Below are 16,753 nucleotides of genomic sequence, written 5' to 3'. Positions count from 1 at the left end.
GATCTAACTGCAAGGGTTATTTCTTTGTTCGCACCCCCCCAACCCCCCCCCCCCAGTTTTGCCTGAGTAACATTTTTTTTTAGACAAAACTTTAGGGATGTATTTAGAAACCCCACAATTCACCTCAAATTTCACTTTAGCCAAAATTCTAGTAGCAGCTCTACTTTTGCACTAACCAAGCAGGGATGACTCTAAGGTATAGTAAGGGGTAGTAGGCATGCCCCCAAAATAATTTCCCACTACTCCATTGGCTTCTCCAGCTTTCAGTCTCAAGGTCCTATGCAGCCCAGACTACTTCCCAAACTAGTTTTTTTCTGGAATCCCCTCGTGACCAAGGCTATAGCAATAAAACTTAACAGTATAATTCAAACTCAGTCCAGGATAAATACTCTTTCATTTGCTCTGAGACATACAAACACTGTCTCAACTGTGAGCTGTCTTTCTTTTGCATGACATACTGTGATGAAGTGGACAAGCAGTGTCTAGATCTTTAGTCATTAAGAACTGAGACCAAAACCCAAAAAGAAAATGTTAACAGCTGTGAACATGCAGTTAGGACAGCATGCTAGCCAGCAGATTCATAGGACACCGCAGGATTAAACCACACTTCCAGCACCAGCAGTTTCAGCATCAACCAGACTTCTGTCTACTGCTCTAATCCTTTGAAATCCCGGCAGTTCTTGAGCTTCCAGAAGCAACAGTTAGTACACACAAGAGACACCCTGCTATTATTAAGCAATCAATGTTTTTGCTCCTGCTCCTCATTTTACAGTGCTTTTTTCCTATTTAAATGGCCTTATAATCTTTGCATAGCTTGCAATATGATTTGAAGTTATAACTAAGCTTTCCACCACTGATGACTACCCTTTTCTAGGGTTACCATTTTAACTGGTACATTAATCAAGAAGTTGTCAATGTGGTGCCCTCCAGATACCTCTGGACTCCAACCCCCTTTAGCCGCAGCCAGCATGGCCCGTGTTCAGGGTTGATGGGAGCTGTGGTTCAACAACATCTGAAGAGCTACCTTTTATCTATTACCATTAATTTATGATTTTGTATGGGTCCATTTTAATCAGTTGGAGTAATGACAAATGTTTTGGTTTTTAAAGGCTGTTGGGGTTTTTTTGTCCTGACAAGCCACATATATCAAAATTTGAAATGGCACCCTTGGGTTTCCTGAACCCCATTAACTCAACAGATGCTGGGACAGCAGTTGCGCATGGCTCCTGCCGCAAGATGATTGGGGTGGGTGGGTGGGGTCTAAACCTTAACAGTATGAGAAACGACTGGTGTTAACTTCACCTCTTAAGAGGTGTTTAATCTAAGGGGGGAGAGGGCGTCAATACACCAGGTCCATTATATTCGCCCTCAATTTCTGAGAGGAGAGGAGGGGAGAAGAGAGCCTATAAATGGAATTCTCAGTTGCAGGATGTAGAACCATAATAAGAAATCAGAGTGGAAGTTCACAGTATGGTATTTTGAGAAAGTTGTCTATAGGCTTGACAGTAGATGTATATTTAGTAGTTAAAGAGGTACAAGGAAGGAGGGTGGGGGATTGAGAGCAGACTATTATTTTAATCAGTGTTTTATCCAGAGTTAAGTAAAGCGACTGGGAAATAACTATGCAAAGGGCATTTATTGCTGAAACACTTCAGATGAAGCCTTGGAGTGGTTGAAAACAGAGCCTTCCCATGTTTTCTAACTTTTCTCTTGAGAATTTCAGAGGAAAAGAGACTGCAGTAAGCAGTTAAATCACCAGGAGAAGGTCCAAGTAGCTGTTGAAAGTTGCTGAATTTATTCTTCTGCATTGTCAAGAATCACAATATACTGACAAAGTAAAACACAGTTTGTTCAAGTGCCATATATTTATGTATCATATTTCTGTCCTCTTTTGAGGTGAAGGAAATAAATGTCCACCATAATGCTAATGCAATAAATGTGAGCGTTCACATGGGTTGTGCAAGTCATAGTGCAGAAGCTTAATAAAAACAATTGTGCTAGGAGTTGTTACAACATCTTTCACAAATGCAAAGCACTTGTTGGATTCAGTTGCTGTGCAGCACAAAGAACATTAGTGTTACACTAAGAACTAGCACAGTGGTAGTTGCGCAAGTAGGTTGCCACAACTGGATAACACCCATAGAGCTATTTCATTTTACCTCACAACTATGGAGACTAAGAGACGACAACCCTCTGAGCATCATGAATAAGTAGGGATCCAAATTTAGCTTTCTATAATTTAAAAAGCAACAGTATTCACATTAAATTAGCATGGCTCTTCTTTCCTTTAAGCAACATGTGGATGAATGCACATGGTTTTGAAGAGGTTAATTTCAGTGGAACTTTTCCACTGAGAGATGTTTCTCCCAGGCCTTTTAAATCAATATTGTATGGGCTTGCTCTGTGTCCCTCATTTTAGTGAAGTAGCGGTAAATCAAGCACAGCAAGGAAAACAGGACTCTCCATGTGGTGGCCCCAGTACTCTGCAGCACTCTGCTTCTTTGTGTATATATTCTGCAGGTGAAAGCATGTTTATATATAAGAGACCTTCACATCCACTGTGACTACATTATTTATTTAATTTTGCCCATGCTGCTGATGTTTAAGTATTTGATTTGTTGCTATTCTAGTTTGATCGTATTGTTTTTGTTTTGCAATGTTTTAATGTGGTGTACAGTGCTTTGAGTGAACTTTTACCAAAAAGCAACTGATACTACAGACAGGTGAGGTTTCCGTTTGTCTGCATTTCTAAGTAAAGCGGCCTGAATGGTACTTCCTGACCTAATATGTGGACCGAAGCACAACTATTCCTCAGTTTTTGCACTTCTCTGAATTTTGTTATGTGCATCTCGGCTGAAAAAACAACACTGAAATGCATGTAAAAATATGCATTTTTAAGATAAAATGTGAATATTATAGCTATGCTGGGGCATGGGAACCTACAGCACATAGCTCAAGGTCTTCACCACTACAATATACAGTATTGCTTAGTGGAACGTCATTTGAAGCCTAGGAAAATCAGAGGAATTATTAGAAAATTTAAAAAGATCACAAGACAGGTCAGTAGTCTAGGTCATATGCTCTTCAAATAAAAATGTATTTCATTTGCCTGTTCTTCCAAGTCAATTTAATAGGAAATGATATTATTCCTTTTCAGACAGAGTTCTTCCCCTCAGCTATGGGAAATCTAGAGGCAAATTGCTAAGTAGAAGAAAAATAAAACCATGTTATAGCTCAGAATCAACATACTACGTCTAATCTATCCAAGGTGTCTTGTCAACTTAAATTATCTGTTTGTCTGTTCGTTTACACTGACTGTCTCTCCTCGGTTCTTTTTTATATCTGAGAAATGCTGCTATTAAGTCCCTACGTTTCCTTCCTGAAGGAATCTCACAGATTGTTCTTCTTCTTCATGATAGGCTGATGATTTGGTAAGTTATGGCTCATAGATGAATCAAAATAAATATCTGAGAAGCAATAATGGACCGTGAGAGAAACAAGAGGTCTTCATAATGCTACGCAGCAGAGAACCAAAGCTAGCTTAAAAATAAAAGGCATTCAGACATACGACAGAAACTTAAGAGGTCTCAGGATAAATGCTGATATTACTTAGTGCTTTTAAAAGCATTTTCAGCAACAAAACGCCAAAAAGAGTCAAGGGGGAGGCATCCCTCAAGGTAGTCCTTGAAAGCAGCCACTTATTATGGGAAGATTGCCCAGTGAGCTTTGACCAAGGGTTTTCCTCCGAAGCAAAGGTCTAAATAGGCCTCAACACCTCACTCAATAATAAACTCACTCAGGTTTTTGGGGTGATGTACTGGAAAAAAAATCATTTACAACGGTGTGGCTCACAGATTCATGTTTGATTGACTGCATGCATGTGCTCTTATTTGATTCTTGCTTAAGCTCCTTTTGCAAGATTTATCATGCAAGGGACACATTTTGACAGAAAAATCGACTGAAGGAGAGAACAAAACATTGCCAAACATTCCACATTTTTGGCATGGTTTAAGAAAGGGAAAAGATACAGCCATGTTACTCAAATCCATTGACTGGCTGTACAAATAAAAACTGAAATGAGAAACATGGTTGTCATTTAGCACTAGTGACTGTAGTGATTGGAAATGTTTTTCTTTAAAAGCCCTTAAGAGCGCAAATGTGCTGCATATCCCTAATCTCATTCATCCTCATAGCAACTCTCTGAGGTGGGCTACTGTTATTTACACTTCAAAGATGGGGAACATGTGTCAGGGTGAATTTGCGTTATCAGGTTGTGGTTGCCTCTCTATGGGTGCCTGGATTAGTGTGCAGACTTGTGCATCTTCTAACTAAACTGTTACTTAAATGTGGTCTGGTATAATTCTGACACATGCCGTCCCATAATTTCTCCACTGGAAATTCCAACCTCCTGCTTTAACTAAACAAACATTCCAGAAGGGCACATTTGGCAATGTTACTGGAGGCAGTTACATTCCGCCTCAAGAAAATGGCTGGTTTCAAAACTATTGGGGCTACTTCCACATTGGGCTGACAGGATATAAAGTGCTGCTTTACCTTGAATCAGGATACTATTTCATTAATTATGTCTTACAGGAGCAAGTACTTGGGGTAATTATATGTTATCCTAACAAACCTGCAAAGTAAACTAGACTGAATGAATTTCTCAGAATTTTCTTCAGTCTTAGGTTGCCAACTCCAAACTCTACTCTTCCCTCTCCCTCTCCCCCTTTCCCTGCATCAGGGCTGCACTAGTTATGATTTAGCGAGTTGAACAGGATCATCCACATATGCCAGTCAATGAGGTAATCAATTATACCCTTTGCATCCTCCTCTCCTGATAGATGGAAAAAGCAAGAGCTACAATTTTAGCCACTGGGCTGCATCTGGGACACAGACTGTGGTAGGCCTCAGTGGCTGTCAGATAGACCTGTTGTTGTCCACCTAGGGCTAGATTATCTGTTCTGACTTGCTTTCCAAGAACTCATGCAGTGACTCTTCCGAACTTGTTACCACATATTTTAATAGGAGATATCAAAAGCAGAACCTATAATCTTATAAAAGCAAAGCACATACTGAACATTTGCCTATGACCAAAATATTTTCCATCATCACCATGATCTCCACTTGTAGTGGCTTCACTCAAGCTGGTATCCTATGCTTCAAGCCACACCACTGTGGGATTCATTATTCCTACATGATCTGCCTTGGAAGCTGAGAGAATCTGCATTAACCAAAAACATGACTGGGGCCCTGCTTCACTTCAGGAGCCAATGAAAACACTGATGGAAAAGTCACAAATTTCAGATTTATTGAGAGGGAGTTGCAAAGACTTAATATATATCTCGCTTCATAAGAACTACTGACAACCCATAAACTTCAGAAATAATCAATAACAACTGCATTGTGGCCTATCATGAACATTCACAGCCGGCAACAAAAGCCTAATAGAGGATGTAAAACAGGGAGTAGAACCAACCAAAAGAATCCCTACCAAATCAAACACAACTTTGCCCAAATTGTTCCAAGAAGATACCTAGTCTTTCACAATATCCAACAAGAAGGAGGTCTGAAAAGTGTGGAGTAGTTTATATATGAACCTAAATGTCCACAAGCAGTGAATCTGCCCCAGCCATCTCCTCCTTCTAAACAGCTACACCAATTGGTAGGAGAGGTACAGAAATGTAACCCTTTCCCCTGGGAGAGCTGCACAAACAGCCCATCCCCTAGGTAAGAAACAGACTCCTTGGATACAGAGAGGTGGAACATTGTGACATCAATGGCCAGTGAACCAATCACCCTACTCTCTCCATATTTGAAAACATCAAGTTCTAAAGGACAAGTTGGGCCTTGTTGCTGGCTTTAACTATTCAAGCACTTAGTAGGATTCCTGCTTATCCTTTATTATTCTTGTTGACTGATTATTAATGAAGAATCTTTAGTGTATCCAGGGTACTTCATATATAATCTTCCATAACTCTTACAACAACGCTGATATGGTTGGACAGAATTATTATCCTGTAGGTATGAGAGTGGACTAAGTCTGGAAGATAGCATCTTACTGAGGATCACTAAGTGAATTCATGGCTCAGGCAAAGTTTCACTCACAACACTTAGCTAAATCAGCTTTCTGTTAAGTACTCTCAGTACAAATTGTAGATCATGTTGGTGATAGGGACAAAAATAGTCTCTAACATAGGTCTGCATTACTTGAGTCCCACCAGACGGAATGCAATCCACAAGCCATGCGGGATGGTCCACCAGAGGCTCAGCGAGTCTCTAATTTTATGGCCTGCAGAAAGTGAGTGCTTGCCAAGCACCAGGCAGGTCAAACAATACTGCTGAACTACATTTGGCTTGGTAGGTAATTGAGTTGTGAAGGCCTGCTCTAAGCCTTTATGCCGGAGTTTTCCAAACTGTGTGTCGTGACATATTAGTGTGTCGGCTGCAGTGTGTAGGTGTGCCGCGTGAATGCTCCCTGTGCTGCTTCTGGGGCTGGAAAGGGGTTAGTTTAACCTCTGGTTTATTAGTAAAACTGGATTACTGTGTCATGAAATAATGCATGTCTAAAAAGTCTGTCACCGACATAAAAAGTTTGGAAAGCTCTGCTTTTATGCCAACATGCAGAATGAACCTATGCCTGTTGACTCAGAAGTAAAACCCCACTGAAGATTCTCTAGTAAGTGTGCATGGTATTACAGCCTTAAAGCATTATGGATCAAAACTATACTGTCTTCAGAATGGCAGCCTGCTGCCATATAAGCCTGTTTTATGCTTTAAACTCTGGATGGCAATTTTTAAATATATATATATATATATATATATATATATATATATATATATATATATACACACACTTAAATAATATGTATAAACAAAGGAGCTTAATGTATGTTTCTTCCTGGGAGAAGGAAATGCACACATAATTTTAGGACTCTGAGCAACATCTTTCAACAAAGTTTAGCGGCTCCAGATTTTGCAAATGCATTCAATTTTATCTGGAAACTTTTTGACATTAGAAATTGCAGAACTGTAGTTTCTCATTACGTTTGCTGCCAGAATCTTTGCTGAGCTGCTCAGCTAAAGACTTATATTGCTAATTATTACCACATGCCTCCTATCCCATGCAATGGAAAACTTATTGGTTCTGACAACCCATTCTCTCAATGTTGAATTCCAAAGGAAAACTCAAATTTTTGGCCAAACATAACATTTCATCAATCTTGTTCTACTGACTGCAAAACCAATATCAAACGTAAGATGCTAATGGTTTTTTACTGTGCCGTTCCCAAGCTAATGTGCTCTGATGAAAGATGTACGTGAGCAAAGGGCTTCTCCAAAGTATTTAGAAATTAGCTTTTTGAACCAGGAAACAATGCATAAAGTTAAATTGAACAGTCTGTGCACTGATGACAGAGTTCAGCTTTAGTCAACAAAATATACAAGCAAATAGAAGCAGATGAACGGAGACAAACATAGAGTATGTTTAAAAGAAAGCAAAAGCCCCCCGAGGCAAAACAGACTTAAGCAAGCCCCCAAGCTAGCAGTGAAGCCTATGAGCTAGTTGTTAAGAATCAGCAGGAAGTGGGAATTTGAAGATCAGGTCTAGGTTTAGAGAAAACAGAGCACTGCTGGGTACCAGTGACAAAATAGCTTATCTTACAGACTAGCTTCTTGAAAACTCTATTTATCAGGGCAAAATGTAAATGGATGAGATATCGCTATAATCCTGTTACATCAAAGTACTTTGTTCAACATTTAAACTTCAACTGCAATCCTATTCATTCCTCCCTGGGAACAAGGCCTACTAAACTGAGAGGGGCTTATTTCTGACTGGATGCATTATGAAGACCTGAACTTGTTCAAGAGTAAAGAAAAGTCAGCATTTCCCGGCAATGGGGTGAGCTCCCGTTGCTCGGTCCCTGTTCCTGCCAACCTAGCAGTTTGAAAGCACGTCAAAGTGCAAGTAGATAAATAGGTACCACTCCGGCGGGAAGGTAAACGGTGTTTCCATGTGCTGCTCTGGTTTGCCAAAAGCAGCTTAGTCATGCTGGCCACATGACCTGGAAGCTGGACACCGGCTCCCTCGGCCAATAAAGCGAGATGGGTGCCGCAACCCCAGAATCGTCCACGACTGGACCTAATGGTCAGGGGTCCCTTTACCTTTACCACTGAGGGAAACTAGATTAAAAATGAAACACCTTCAACCTTTAACACTGGCCCTCTTCACATGTAACACTAAGCCAAACCACATTAGTGTGAGCAAGCGAATGTGTGGGTTCCTAAGGAGAAGATCACAACCATTATGTTCTTCCTCTGGTGCTACTGTAAGCTAAACCGTGGTTTGATTAGCATTACTTCTGAACCTGGAATCATGGTTTAGCTCCCCCAGACAAACCATGTAACCTGTGGCTACAACTTCATGACTTGTCTGCAGCAAGAAAAGCCATGGCTCCAGGTTTGGATGTAAGGCTAACTTGCGTTACAGCAACACAGCAGCAGCAGGACCATAGGAGGAAGAAAGAGGACATGATGCCGTCTCTGGGAACCTATGTTTGCTCATTTGCCCTAAACCACAGTTTGGCTTAGCATTACGAGCAAACTGGGTCAACAAGTCCTGTAAAAATGAGAGGTGAGACACACACCAAAAACACACTAGAAGAGATGTTCAGAGTGATTAAGTCCTGTTGAAATGAACTGGACTTCGAAGTAACCAATGAAATAATCCTGTCACGGCATTCCATTGGACTTTATAGCTTTTCTTCTCATAGTGCAGAATAAGGTGATAGAATTCTGGCCTGTACTACTACAGATTGCAGGCAAGGAATGCCGTATTTCTGAATATTCTCCTATGTTTCCAATATGTAATAAATTTCTGCATTGCAGAAGGTTGGACTAGATGACCCTCGAGGTCCTTCCAATTCAACAATTCTACAGTTCTATATAGTAATAGAAAATGTTATTTTACACATGCGGACGCTTTTGTTTTAATGCAGCAGAGCATTCAAAAACCCAGTCTCTGATTAACAGCCTGAAGTTATTGTAACTCACTTATGCAGGATTCTACCTACTGTTTTTAAGTTCTATCAGAGGCATTTCAATCCCAAAGCTAAATTTCATGTTTAAAATTGGTGCGCATGCACTTCAGGGCTCAAATAATGTCTGAATTTAACAGGGTTTGTACTTGTGAAATCTTCCTTCACAGCACTAGGATTCCACATTTTTTTTCAATGGGTTGGGCTCATCACATGAGCTTCAACAGGGAAAGGAGAGAGAAAAATCTCACAGTATTTAACTATTTAAATAAATTGCATCTAAAGAAGGACATTCCAAAATCCTGGAATGCCATAGACAATGCAAAGAAGTACTAGTTTGGAATGAGTTAGGATAAGATTATAGGTCTTTTGGAGTTTGTCAGATGTGGAGGCAAAGAGGGATGGATCCAATATCATCATGCTCACATCACATCAAAAAGCGACACAGAGCTAGTAGTTCTCACCTCCTGTCTGCCCCCCTCAAAAGGACACCACAAAATGGGAAAATGTGGTTTGTGGGTTGAGAGTAGCGGCAACAAGGTTCATTAAAAGGAAATAGTTTGAAAGTTCACTTTTCTATGGTCTATCTGCTACAGCAAATGGGAATTTAGTTTGTTGACTGGTGAGTTGAATGTTGGGTTAGCAGACGAGCTCTTTCCATCTTTTGCTATGGAATGGCAGAACATATACTGGACTGAAGACGAAAGGAAGCAAGGAGACTGAATGAAGATACAACAGGGTGCAACTGGGAAAGGTTAAGGCCCTGTTCAGATTTTCTGAGGCAAATTCTTGTTAATAGTATGCTTACGGTAACCAATAGTTTTTAGATGTGAATTTAGTGCAGTTAATTTCTGAAAATTAGTAGAACTCACATCATTACATCATTAAATGTTTCTGCCACCCAAAAAGGGACTTTAGTGCTGATGTTATTTGTGTATTTATTCTCTATTTATAGATAACACTGATTCTGTTTCGGAGACGGACACAAATTGTGGTCTGGTTTCCTGGCCAAACTGTTGACAAATCTTCAGAAACTCTGCTTGTTGTTAATAAGGGTCATTTTAAAAACCCAACTAAAATAAAAATTAGATTATCAGCAGAAAATCAGATCAGTGAAGGGCTGCATCTGACAGTACTTTTGGCATGAGTTATCTCAACATCAACGTCAGAGTCACTTGAAAATATTTAGGTATGTCCCACTATCACCAATGAAATACATTTTCAGGGAGAGATAGAAAATGTAAGCTAGTTTGTCAAATGTCTTGAATGTAGATGGATCCATATGGTCTCTTGTGACATTAACATGGGAGCTGGTTCACTTACAACATTCCCCAGGTAAGTAGCTTGGATGCGAGTGTTCAGAAAAAAGCAGCCACAGAAGCAACCCCTCACTGACATGGAGATATTTGACGCAACAAACATCTTAGTCCTATATGCTGACTTCAAATTAATAATAGCAGGGTCATCTTCCAGACTGTGTTAACTGAGTTCTAGCATTACCAGTAGTTCCTTTAGCGAACAGGGGAAACCACTTTGACTTGTACCTTAGCATGGCCCAGGTCTCTTAATATGCAGTGTGACAACTTAGGGAGGAAACGACATTTGATGTCAACAGGACACACACACAAAAATGGCACGTGGGGGAGAGAGAGAGACAGACAGACAGACAGAGAGTGCATATCAGGGTGTGTCCGTGAGTCAGATGTCACCACCATGGCAGGTTCTTTTAACGTCACACAAGCACACCTGGTCTTCGTCTCTTTTTGGACTTACTTTCTGCCTCGGGTTGAGTTAAAAGTCCCTCCGTATTTCTTCCGGTTAAGGATGAGAGCAGCAATTTCTGGCACGTAGCGCGCAAACATTGCCTACATGCGTGAAACAAAAGCACAAAAAAAGAAAATGGCATGCAGAGAGTGTTCTACTGCACCAGAGGCAGCAGAGCCTCTTGGAATACTTACTTTCTTCCACTAACCGCACTATAGGAACCACCATATTTCTTGCGGTTTCCTATTAACTCTATGATTTCAGGGACGTAGCTGGCAAACATGGCCTAAGGAAGAAGATAGGAGACAGAAGAAAAGACTAAAAAGAGAGGCCAAAGAAAGGGGGATGATGAATATTTTAAGATATATCATCTTTAAGATCTGAAAATGCAAAAGACTTAGATCTATAAAAGGTGTTTTTATCCCCTTCAAAAAGGTTTTAAAAAGGGTTTTTCCCCCCCATAAAATTAAAACAAATAAGTTTTGACATAAATGTTGGGTCTCAAAAGAAATGCATGTCTGGCCAACTAAAGAAAATGGTCAAAAGAGGGAGAAAGGCACACAAAACAAAAACCAAAAAAAAAAAAAAAAAAAAAAAAGAAGAAGAAGCCAAGAGCAAAATGAGGTCAGAGTGGCATCTGAGTGATAAAGTGCAGCTGCATGGCTAACACTTTCTGAAAAAGGGGCAAGCGGGGATATTCAAACATTATACACCGCCAAAAAAACCAAAAACCTCCACCAAGACAAAATGAACCAAAATATGTATTATTGCTAAGCTGATGGTGCTAATTTATAAAAGAAAGATGAGGGGTTCCTCCCCGTTACCAAAGAAAACAGGATGGTAGCAGAGGCTTTCCTCCACACACATGAGAATGAACAAGATGTAACTAAAACGTATTTTTAAAAGTTTGTCTTTTAAAAAAGTTGATAAGAACATGTAAAGATGTAAAAGCAGGGGGGTGATGGTGGGGAATGGAATCTGCCATGTTTTGTCCAACAAACATTTTGCTTGTGGCTGGATACTTCTAAGAGCTGCTGCCAGTGAACTTGGCCTCATTTTTTGGCACACAAATATGGCACCTCTTTTGGAAATAAATGAGTATGAAATACTGCATTTATAATGCACTTAGCAGATGCAACATCCCCAAGAAAGAGATGTATACAAGATATACAAAAATATGTGAGAGGATTTTAAAAAATACTTCAGTGACTGCATATATGTACATTACATATATTGTGGATTGAAGTCGATAAGTTACTTACCTTAAGGAATGAAAATCTTAATGCTAAGGGTGCTGTTTAAGACAATTTAAGACAAAAAATTGCAACAGTTGCCGCATTGTCTTAACATTGACAGAAAAATAAAGAGGCAATTTGATTAGATACAAGATATGTACATCTACCTATCTATGCAAATATTTTCCTTCTTGCCCTTCAGCGCGTACTTACTCAGCTCCTCAAGCACAGCAGAGACATACTTGACTGACTCCTCTTAGGTAATTGGCAATGACTGCCTGAGTTAGTACCATGTTACTCCTTGTATGGTTGCCATGTGTCGAAATGAAAGAGAACACAGTTTTGCCATTGTCTGGAACGGGCAAGCGGCTCTTTAAAGGTGGTCCTAAGCCACAGTGTTTGTTGGAATATTGGGAAGGAACACAGAGGGTGGGGAGGGTTCTTGAAACCGCAGCTAACGTTAACATTATTGCTATCATAATCACCAAATTAATGCACTGCCAGTAACCTCTAACTGGAAAGTTCATACTGAGAACTCCTAAGGCACATTCTGTACCTGCATGCATTATAAGCTTAAGCACACCACCACAGTCATAGTTTAGTTATAAGTCAACAGCTCTGCATAATGATAATTGTGCATACATTATTACTGTTATTTAAAAATAAAAATGTGTTGTTACTCATCGGTTTATTATAATTACTACACTAAGGAGAAAAAATCCAGCAGAAAATAACAAGAATTTTACCAGTCCCCCGAGGATGAAGAAGACCATGAAAAGGCGACCAAGGGTTGTTTTTGCATAAACATCTCCATAACCAACAGTGGACATAGTAACCATTAGTAAATAAACACATTCCCAATATGTAAGCGCTTGGTTATTTTGGAAGTTTTCCCATGGATCCCCTGAGTTCTCCACCTACAATGAAAGAATAACAGCAGATGAATGATTCAGGTGTACAGACGCCCACAAGGCTGAAGAACAGAACAGCCCTTTACAAAGCTTTGTTGCATGAAGGTAAGCAGTCATTGGGTGACTGAAGACAAATTCTTTTATTTCTAGCTACCAATTAATAGCAGCATTACAGGGGGCTGTTGGAATGTTGAATGAAATAAAGACAGTAGAACACTATAGGAGTGTTGCCCTGATTTTACATATACACAGGTCCTGCTATCTGAACACAATGTGTTCCCTGGAAATCATTTGTTAAGCAAGCGTTTGCATAATGAGTTGACAAATTCCCTTGATTCCTATGGGGAAATTTCTAATGTGTTTCCGACTATGGAATTTTGGCCGCCCAAAGCAAAAAACAACCCTCTGATTTGTCTGATTGCTCCCCTCTCTTCTTCCTCCCTCTGTTCTTCAGTCAACCTGCAAAAGGCAAACAAGGAGGAAAGAAAACAATGCTCTGTCCAGATATCTGAATCCACTGTGTGTGTATAGCGAGGTTTAGATACTAATTCCCTGAGTTTGGATAAGTGAATTTTCATATAGCAGGTGTTCAGAAAGCAGGACCGGTGTGTATAGGCAGGGAAGTGTAGCAGTTATGGGTTTTGGATTTACACTGGGGAGACCCAGGCACAAATCTCTATTCAGCCACAAAGATCACTGAATATCTCTGAGCCAATCCCTATTTCTAAGGCGAATTGATCTCACAGGATGCCTGTAAGGATAAAACAGAGGTTCAAGCCCTACCCCCAAAACTCTGGAGGAGGGCAGGATGGAAGTGCAATGACTAATGCACAAGACAACTGGGGAAGCTATTACTGCAACATAAGGCACTTTTTCCAGACCATTAATCCATCCTGCTCATTGCTCTTTACACTGATGGGCAGCAGCTCCCCAATTTTTTGGGCAGAGGCCCCTCCAAGCTCTACCTGGAGATGCTGTGGATGGAAATTGAGACCTTCTGCATACACGGCAAATGCTCTATCACTGAGCTGCAGGGCTTCCCAAGCGATAGCAAACTTTGGCACACCTGCGTCCACCGTCTGTCTGTGCAATAATAATCGGCCACTGTGCTGCTCACAACTGACCAGAGCAGTCACACAAATTCCTGAGCAGGAACAGGGTGGCAGCAGCTCCCATGTCCTGGGAGCCGTTGCCAGAGTTCTGACCACCCACAGCAGTAGCAGATGTTGATTTTCTGGGGCTGCAGAGGCAGAGAAGGATTTGAAACATTCGGGCCACTGCTGCAACCAAGATTCAGTGACTGTCACTCCGGGATGCATTTCAGTGAACGGAAATGGTCCGTATGAATCAATTCCCAACAACTTGTTAGCTGGAAAAGGTTTCCATATATGTGAGTTTCAGCCATGTATGACTCAACAGAGCGTTAGGATTCAAGAGATTTATTTAGCCCTTACCAAGGGAATATGTTTGTTAAAGTAATGTGCCTCAAGTGATTTGTGCCTTGGCCTCAAAAAGAATTGCTGAACGCTGACTTAAGGAAGAAACTAAAGCATTATTTATATAACAATTAAAGTATCATTTAAATATTTTCTCTCCCTCTCTCTTAAATATTAGTAACATATAAAGTGCTTGTTAGAACACAGTGTTTTTTTCATGCATTGCCTTCAGTGACATTTTCCCCCCTCTTGCTGTTATTAAGGAAACACTACCATCTAGTGGTTACGTTTTGTTAATGGCAATCTCAGTAAAAGACTCCTGTGATTATACAATTATTTCAACCGCTAGGACCAAACAGAACAGTACTAGTTGCTCTGTGATGGCTTCCCACCCCCCACCCCCCATGGATTGATGTTGTGCAAATGAGTAATGGCTTCCAAGAGGGGGGAGGACCCGAAGGGGGGGGGGAGGTTTAATCCTTTCCTCTGCCATTCCCAAGCAGCTTTTCTCACCAAGAGGAAAGAGGTTCCTGAAAATATCTGGAGGTAAGTATCAGGAATCTTCAAATGGCTGTGGATTATTGGCACATGCTCACAACACGTCTGGGGGGAGCACAGTTCTCCTTTACAGCCAGCGGTGTACCTGAGCCATCACAGAAAGTGTGAAATGGCTTCTTGGTGTCTCTTAAAATTATTTAATCTATATTTATGTCAGTGCTTTATGTCACATGGCAATAGCAATGTGAACATCCCCAAGTAAGTTTTTTTTTTCTTAAAAAAAAACCCAGATACTTACCAAATGTATAAATCCAGCTGCTGTCAGCCACGTGCTAATAAATATTGAGCACAGATTCACCAACTTGATGGAATTACTGGTTTAAAGAAAGGAAGGAGGAGGGAGACAGAAACAAACAAGATGTTTTCAGACTTTATGTTTTAGCTGGTCATCCTTTACTTCAGTGTTCTTCAGTCTTGAGTCCCCTTTTTAAATGTGGTGTTGTTGTTTGAGGGGGTGTTGTTGCTTTGATTTTGATTATGTATTTTGTGGTTTTATATTTTGATTTTATTCTGTGAACCTCCCTGAGACTCCCTGAGGGCAGTATATAAAGAAGAAGAAGAAGAGGAAGAAAAGGAAGAAGGAAGAAAGATGCTGTTGAACTACAAATTCCATCTTCCCTGACCACTGGTTAAGCTGGGATGATGAACAATTGAGCCCAGCCGCAGCCCCGAGAGCTGCATTATATTCTGTGGAAAAGTTAACAAATGTGTATAGTGAACTCCACGAAAAAAATCCCTCCCTGGTGTGATATGGAAGTTCTCCAATGGCTCATTCACACATGTGAAAACCACCAATGGATTTTTCAGTTGTTCCTATTAAGAGCACAGGTGTGTGAACCAGCCTAATGCTTCGAACATTTGCATCCTTCTCATGGCTCACTTTGGGGCAGTGTAGGTCCTGTTTCAGGCAGAACTGTTTTCTGCCTGTAGATGCCTTTTCTCTTTTCAGTCAGGCTTCTAAATTTAGATGGACAGATTAGTCACCAACATTTCCCTGCTCTTTAAGCTCTTTGAGACATCTGTGCAATCTCTGATTCTGACTGAGTCCAGTCTAAGCCCCTGAAGTTGTACTAAAAACCTCATTTAAACCAGCAGCGAGGAGACATAAATAATCAATTCGAATTTGTTCACGTTATTCAGTTTAATACGTCATTTGGGGGGGGCAACAACCCCTGAAAAACAGTTGTGCAACTAGGTGAAATTGCAGAGGTGACTGTCTTAAGTGCCAATAAGTAATGGATTTGTTCTTTCTAGCACCGGGTGAGTTATTGGGATGTTGTCAACTGTTCCTTGCTGAGATCCAGCTAGAAGACATTTCAACACTGAAGCAGGCACCCACAAATGTATATCCTTCACTGGATGATAAATTGCGTGCAAATGACTGCTGAACAAAAGAATCCTAGTCTGATCCAGTGACTGTACTGTGAGACACCGATCAGCAATTCAAAAATGGGAGCAGGGAATTCAGATTAAGCCTCTGCATTCCCTCCCTGTACCACTCAGCTGATTAATGCTGTCACCTCAGCTATCTGACCAGGTAGGGGAACAGTAAGGGTGGGAGAGATATTTGATTTTGTTTGCATTTCAATGAGAAAATGAATGCACCATATTTATATATATATAAACTGAAACACAATTATACTTTGAAATTTTCACTTTCCCAAATGTTGTGATGCAGCGGATGCGCATGATCGTGCATCTGTTGATGGAAACTGCAAATAAAAATGCACATATTTGTGGAAATACCGTACAGAAATTATAGTGAATGGGGAAACTGATTGCAAAAAACGTGTGCATTAGTTAAAACTACCTACTAG

At 40.4% G+C, this 16,753-nt stretch overlaps 1 protein-coding gene across 15 annotated transcripts in view; it reads right to left on the bottom strand.

Annotated features, from left to right (window-relative positions):
* Positions 1 to 16,753, bottom strand: part of KCNMA1 (potassium calcium-activated channel subfamily M alpha 1) — a 566,228-nt gene that overhangs the window by 202,058 nt on the left and 347,417 nt on the right. For 14 of the 15 annotated variants that reach the window (XM_081191549.1, XM_081191547.1, XM_081191548.1 and 11 more), the window contains exons 7-9: positions 15,175 to 15,250; positions 12,778 to 12,948; positions 10,991 to 11,082 (exon numbers count right to left, since the gene is read on the bottom strand). In XM_081191549.1, coding sequence (XP_081047675.1) covers positions 10,991 to 11,082; positions 12,778 to 12,948; positions 15,175 to 15,250 — 339 coding nt within the window. Of the gene's footprint in view, positions 1 to 10,805; positions 10,898 to 10,990; positions 11,083 to 12,777; positions 12,949 to 15,174; positions 15,251 to 16,753 lie in introns of all 15 variants that reach the window. The other variant, XM_081191551.1, reaches the window with a different exon arrangement.

The sequence above is a fragment of the Podarcis bocagei genome, assembly GCF_964188305.1.
Source record: "Podarcis bocagei genome assembly, chromosome: 4".
Classification (NCBI taxonomy): domain Eukaryota; kingdom Metazoa; phylum Chordata; class Lepidosauria; order Squamata; family Lacertidae; genus Podarcis; species Podarcis bocagei.
The sequence above is the reverse complement of the archived record's forward strand: the minus strand, read 5'-3'. Positions and strand labels throughout refer to the sequence as shown.